This window comes from Molothrus ater, chromosome 5, assembly GCF_012460135.2.
Source record: "Molothrus ater isolate BHLD 08-10-18 breed brown headed cowbird chromosome 5, BPBGC_Mater_1.1, whole genome shotgun sequence".
NCBI lineage: Eukaryota > Metazoa > Chordata > Aves > Passeriformes > Icteridae > Molothrus > Molothrus ater.
In genome coordinates, this window is record NC_050482.2 from 37068855 (window position 1) to 37074854 (window position 6000).

At 52.9% G+C, this 6000-nt stretch overlaps 1 protein-coding gene across 8 annotated transcripts in view; it reads right to left on the bottom strand.

The window, feature by feature from the left end:
- The window catches only part of KCNC2 (potassium voltage-gated channel subfamily C member 2), a 144681-nt gene extending 139459 nt beyond the window's left edge, over positions 1-5222 (bottom strand). For 3 of the 8 annotated variants that reach the window (XM_036400374.2, XM_036400382.2, XM_036400377.2), the window contains exons 1-2: positions 4859-5216; positions 3411-4168 (exon numbers count right to left, since the gene is read on the bottom strand). In XM_036400374.2, the coding sequence (XP_036256267.1) occupies positions 3411-4043 (633 nt within the window). In that variant the 5' untranslated portion in view covers positions 4044-4168; positions 4859-5216. Of the gene's footprint in view, positions 1-3410; positions 4169-4858 lie in introns of all 8 variants that reach the window. The other 5 variants (XM_036400381.2, XM_036400375.2, XM_036400379.2 and 2 more) reach the window with 4 other exon arrangements.
- Between the last annotated feature and the right edge of the window lie 778 nt (positions 5223-6000).

Consider the following 6000-nt stretch of genomic DNA (forward strand, 5'->3'; position numbering starts at 1 on the left):
TTTTTGCATTCCTGCACCCAGTAAAGGCGTAATCCATAATTCTTAGGAAAAATCAATGACAAATACTAATTACTTCTTTAAACAGCATCATTTTACAACTATTACTCAAAAGTAAAAAGGCTTTAGAGGTAATTACTTTGAAATATGATATCTGAGATGAGCACTGGCATTCCAGTTCCTGCTGGACACCTGCAGACACTTTTTGAACTCGGCACTTAACATTGCCTCTTGAGCTTTCTTACAAACTGCTTAGATGTATCTTTACACTTTACTAAAGCAAACAATACCTGGCACCTAGGAGCCACTGGACACCAAAATCACTTACAGATATTAACCAACAAAACGGTGCACAGGTTTTAGTCAGATAAGGTGTCTGTTTCAGACAGGTTTAAACCAACACACAAAGATTCAGTCACCCAGGACTCCTCCTCCTGTGAGAGCACCTTATGCCAGTAGATTTCCACATCTACATTAACAGCATTGTGTCAAACAGCCTTTTGTGAATGATCGTTCCATTACGCGTGGAGTGAAAGGAGTACGGCTGCACTCTAATTTCATTTCACGGTCTGTGAAATCCAAAACGATAATATGAAGAGAGAAATAACATTCAGACCTAACTCCTAAACTTGGGAAACAAAGGGAAGTGTTGCAGGTTTCAAAGCAATCATATACACATGGATTATATTTCATAATTACAAGCCCCATGTTTAGTAGATGTCGCTATCTGACTACCAAACTGCATGCACTAAAAGTTGAATTTTTTTGGAATCTTGACTAAAGTAAACCTTCTTGTCAACAAACTAGTTCCACTATTTATATAACATCACTGGATGGTCTTGCTAGAATAATCTTGTGCGTGCACTATCCCCAAAGAGGTTACCATGGCAACTTATATTTGAATTTCTATAAATTTCTATTTTTAGAGATCACAGTTTCAAATAAAGAAAATCACAAATATTAAGTACCATTTCATTAACAGAAAATACCCCATTTTTATCACCATCATAATTCCCAAAAAAAGACACTAGTGAACCTAAATCAGTAATGCTAAAAGAAAATAATTATCACAGTTCTCAGGAAAGTTTACCACTAAGCAGCCCCACCATTATCTCACTGGTGTATGAGTCAGTAACTAACACTGTGAGGCAAAGATTGATGTTCACAGAGTTTTGTCTTGATTTCAGTAAGCCCAGGATTTCACTCAAATGTTTTTAGAGTTAGTCATCAACTCAGCTGACATAAAACAAGACTGTATTTGCCAGAATACTGAGAAAATAAGGGCTCTCGTTTCAGGTGTGGAAAAACATAATGTCTCAGCTCCAAACTAAGGTTACCATCACCTTAAATTACTGTGTTCAAGAGTGCTTACTAAGTGCATGTGAGTCCTTAAATACAAATTCACTTTAATGCTTTAAAACTCACCAGAAATGCTCGAAATTGTCTCCCTACCTGAAAGATCAAGCACAGATCTTTGGAAAATGAAATTACAGATTTAGACGCTGCTGTTACGGTTCTGACACTGCCTTATTCTGGCTGCCTAGGTTTGAAATCAGAATAAAATCTTCAAAACCAGTTAAATTATAAAAAGGTAAATACTCTATCTTCTAAGAGATTAATATTGCCATGCTGCAATTTCCTACTATAGTGTTAATTACAGTATTCGTTTTGCAAACTTGAAATATCTTCATCCAAGCCACTAATGGTTCAGGATGACCTAGTACAGATGGAAAATTTGGAAAGCAAGTGCCTATAGCTACTGTCAAAGACTGGACTGAAAACCCAACTCCAAGGCACAACAGCATGCCTACCTTCCTACTTCTCCTGATATCTTCCATTTAACATTTACTCCCTACTCTTCAGTTCTCCAGAAAAGTTGAGCAGGAAGATTTTCTGTCATAAAAGCTGCAGTTTTGACACTGTCAGCAACTTTCCACAAGACAGTAGGTGAAAGAAAACCTGCAGGGCAATCACTGCTCACACTACAGCCTGTCAGGTAACTGACAGCCACATTTTCTTTAGGATCCCGACAGCTGAGATGCGGGTATGCACTGAGGAGCAAAGATAGACACTTCTGGTAACTTTTCTTCAGAACCCATTCTTTATTAAAAACATACTTTAAGAATCAACTGGAGCCAGCTGTTGAGGGAAAACATACTGGTAGGCAACTTTCAAAAACATAAACAACTCTGGTACTCAGTAAGTGACAGTAATAAGTGTGAGGACTTTTACTTTTGGTTTAACTTACCTCAATAAGCTCATAGGGTGAGTGAGCAGAAGCTACATCATGCCATGGGGTACAGTTCCAGAAGTCACTAAACCACAAACCTAAGTGCACATCTATGAGACTGCCAGCAGAATAAGTGGAACTGATTAGGAGATTACACCTACCATAACCGCACTTTCTGCAAAATGAGGTTTAGCTCCGAATACTTCATGGAAATCCTGATAAATATGCCACAAAATATTTATTGCCATTTTATAATCAAGCATTTCCTCTTACAAGCCCTTTGTCATGTATTGGAGGGAGGATTTGCTGGTGGTTGCTGTTCTGGTTAAATTAGAGACATCACTGCATATTTCTCAAAAAGGAATTACAACCATTTGTTTGCTCCAAAGCCCTGAGTTGAAAGCAAACCCGCATCACCCCTGACAACTGCAATGAAAAGATAGAACTAAAATCCAACACATCAAAGTATAAAGTAGTGAGCATAAAAACCTGAAACCCCTATCTAAGTAAAAGAAAGTCAGTATGATCACTTACTCTCTTGTCCCCAGTCCCTCAGTCACTGAGCCAGCCAGGGTCACCCTGAGAAATCAATGGAGGAAGAGCCAGGGTGACCCCCTGTCACATCTACTTTGTTGAACCAGGATCACCTACCAGAGCAGACAGAGCAAAGCTCAGAATGGACTGAGGTCGCTCTCCAGTGTCACTGTCACCACCTGACCCCAAACCCAAGACCTCAGGCCCCCTGCCCCAGCCCCAAAGGCACGTTCATGCAGGAGCTCAGGGAGGATGAGGGTGCCTTGGGGCTGCTCCTGCTCCCACCCACACACAGGTTCACCAGTGAGTCACCCCCTCCACACCCCCACACAGGCCAGGGGGTGACTCTGGTCTCCCTTGCAGGCTTCTCGGGGCATAGCTCCCACCTCAGCCCCGCACACTCCCATGGGAAGGATGCCGGCACAGCGGGACCCCCGTGCTGCCCGACATTGCCTGCAGATGTACGGGAGACAAGCATCACCACCCCACGCAGACCGATGTCCCCCTTGCAGTGGCCCACCAAAACATCTCTTCTGCAGGCACAGCCCGAGCGGGGCAGCCTCCCCGCGATGCCGGCTCCCGCTCGGGGACCCCAGCAGCCCCTCGGCCTCCCCAGCGCCCGCTGGGAGCGCCGGCCGGCGGCGCTTACCCTGGCGGCGCGGGAGGAGTAAGGGTCCTCGAAGAGCGCCCAGACACGGGGCTGCAGCCGCCGCCAGCGCCCGCCCTTGCCCTCGGCGGCCGCCCCCACGTCCTCGATGCCCAGTCTCTTGGCGGCCAAGTCGTCGTCGTCGCCGTCGGGGGGCGGCTCGCCCGTCAGCAGGTCGGGTGCCTCGAAGATGTCGAGGGCCTCCTCGGCGTCGCGGTGCTGGCGGTAGGTCATCCAGCAGCAGGGCTCCACGTCGGTCTCGTCGATGCCCCAAAAGGCCAGCTCCTCCTCGAAGAGCGGCCCGCAGACGTCGGCGGGGCAGTGCAGCTTGCCGGTGCGGTAGTAGTTGAGCACATAGGCGAAGACCCCCGGGTGCCGGTCGAAGAAAAACTCGCTGGCGCCGCCGCTGCCCCGGGGGCTGCAGCCGCTGCCGGGCTCCGGGCAGCCGCCCGCCGGAGGCGGCGGCAGGTTGGGGGGCGGCGGCGGCTCCTCGCCGCCCGGGGACTCGCTCTGGGACTCGCAGGCGAGCAGAGCCAGGCGGGTCCCCGGCAGGGTCTTCAGGGTGCTGCGGTAGGTCTCGTGCCGCGTGCCCCCCACGTTGAGGATCACCCTCTCGTTGTCCTCGAGCTTCCCCATCGCTCCGGGTGGGACATGACTGGGGAGAGCGCGGGAGGCGGCGGCGCGGATCGGGAGGGGGGCGCGCCGGTCGCTGGCCGGGGGGCAGCCGGTCGCCGGCAGGTCCGCGGGGAACGAGCCTCTGCCTTAAACGCAAACAGAAGAAATCGAGGAGAAACCCCACAAGCACCACCGTAGGAGGACCGTTCCCCGCCGTCACGGCCTGTCCCAGACCCCTCCCAAGACCTCCCGCGGACCCGCACTCCGGGAGAGCCCTCCCGGCCCGGCCCGGCCCGGCCCGCCACCCACCGCCGGCCAGCTTCGCTCGCTCCGCCGCGAAGGGCTGTGCCGCCTGCCCGCTCCGGGCACAGCTCCGGGCTGCCTCCCGCTTCCCCTGGAAGCAGGCTACCGAAATGGCACTGCTGCTGCTTCGACCGCCTATGGATCCGCCACCGTCCCCACCCCCTTCTCCCTCGCGGGGCTGTGTGAACCGAGCTGATGGAACAGAAAGTGTACGGTTAATTATTTAATGGGCATCTATCTTTTATTGTCCTAACAGCTTAACCAGGGGGAAAAAAGAAGGCTTGGATATTTTTCTCTTCCTCCCCACCCCCACCGTGGGAGGGAGGAAAGGGTTGCTTTTTGGGAAGAAATACAGAGCACCCCACCAGCGCAGGCAGCAGGCATACTCTAGGAAAAGCTGTCTGTGTGGAGCTCGGCTCGCTACTTTCTCAGACAAATCACGAAGGCGAGCGCGCATCTCGGGGAAGAGCAGGTGGGATCAGCCTCCCGCTCCCCCGCCAGCCCCGCGCTCCCTCCCGCCGCCCCGCCGCTACCTTTGCCGGAGGAGCGGCTTCTGCTCCCGGCCGGGCTCCGGCCCCGGCCGCTCTCCGTGCCGCCCTGCCAGGCGAGACTACTTGTTGTCGGTTCGGGTGTTTCTCCGCGTTCAGGTGGCTGTTTCACCTCCCTCCGTGCTCAACTCCGACAGGCGTAACAGCGGCTCCCGCCGCCCGCGCGGAGATCCCGCTCCCCTCATTTTACAGGGGGGATGCGGCTGTTCCACGTCGGGGCTGGGAGCGGGGACCAGCGGCGGAGCGCAGAGCCATGAGCGGGGACCGGGACGGCCGTAATTCCAGTGGCGCTCCAGGCAGACGAGCCCAAAGGTGAAATCGTACCTCATTTGGGGCCGCAGCTCCGCCCCGGGGCGGGGGCAGGGCAGCCGAGCCGGCCCTACACACCCCTCCGGTCCCGCGCTGCCCGCCCGGGGGGCGCAGGGAGGCGACAGCGAAAACAAACGCTGCATCTTTCCCAAAAAGACACCACCTCCGCTCCTGATACATGGGCATTTCGTTCACTCAAGTAAAGCACGCGGGAAGGGAGCGGGGCTGAGAATAGCTCTTTTTCGGAGAAATGCGGAAAAATGAGCCGTAGCTACAGGTGGCTGCGGAGAGGAGCTGCCCGGCCCCCAGGAGAGGGTCACGGAGCGCCCGCAGAACCCCGGCGGGCGGGGCAGGGATGCTGCGGGGTGCCGGGGGACCGCGGCTGCGGCGGGGAGCGCCCCGACTCGGGGGAGCCCCAGAGCCAGCTCCTGAGCCGGCCGGCAGCGGGGTTTGGGGATCCGGCTTAAGGAGGGGACATCCAGTTTCCATGTCGGCTAAGAAGATAAGGAGTAGTGGGTGCACTTCAGGCTTCGTGCGCTGCATAGGTGTGAGGTTGTGTGTGGCAGAGGGGATGGAACTTCAGTCCCCAATTATATAGGAGGGAAACCGATGCCTGTGCACTTATAATATATGAGAGAGTCCATATCTCTGCCTCCAAGCCAGCTGAGTTATTTACTACAGCCTACACTGCTGCCTAGTTTCAGCTGGGTTAGTCAAAGGGAAAGAAGCTTCCAGTCCCAAAGAGAAGATATACAACATGAGAGGTGATCCCTCTTCCTGCTTCCTCAAAAGAATAAAAAAGTCTTCCTCCACGCAAA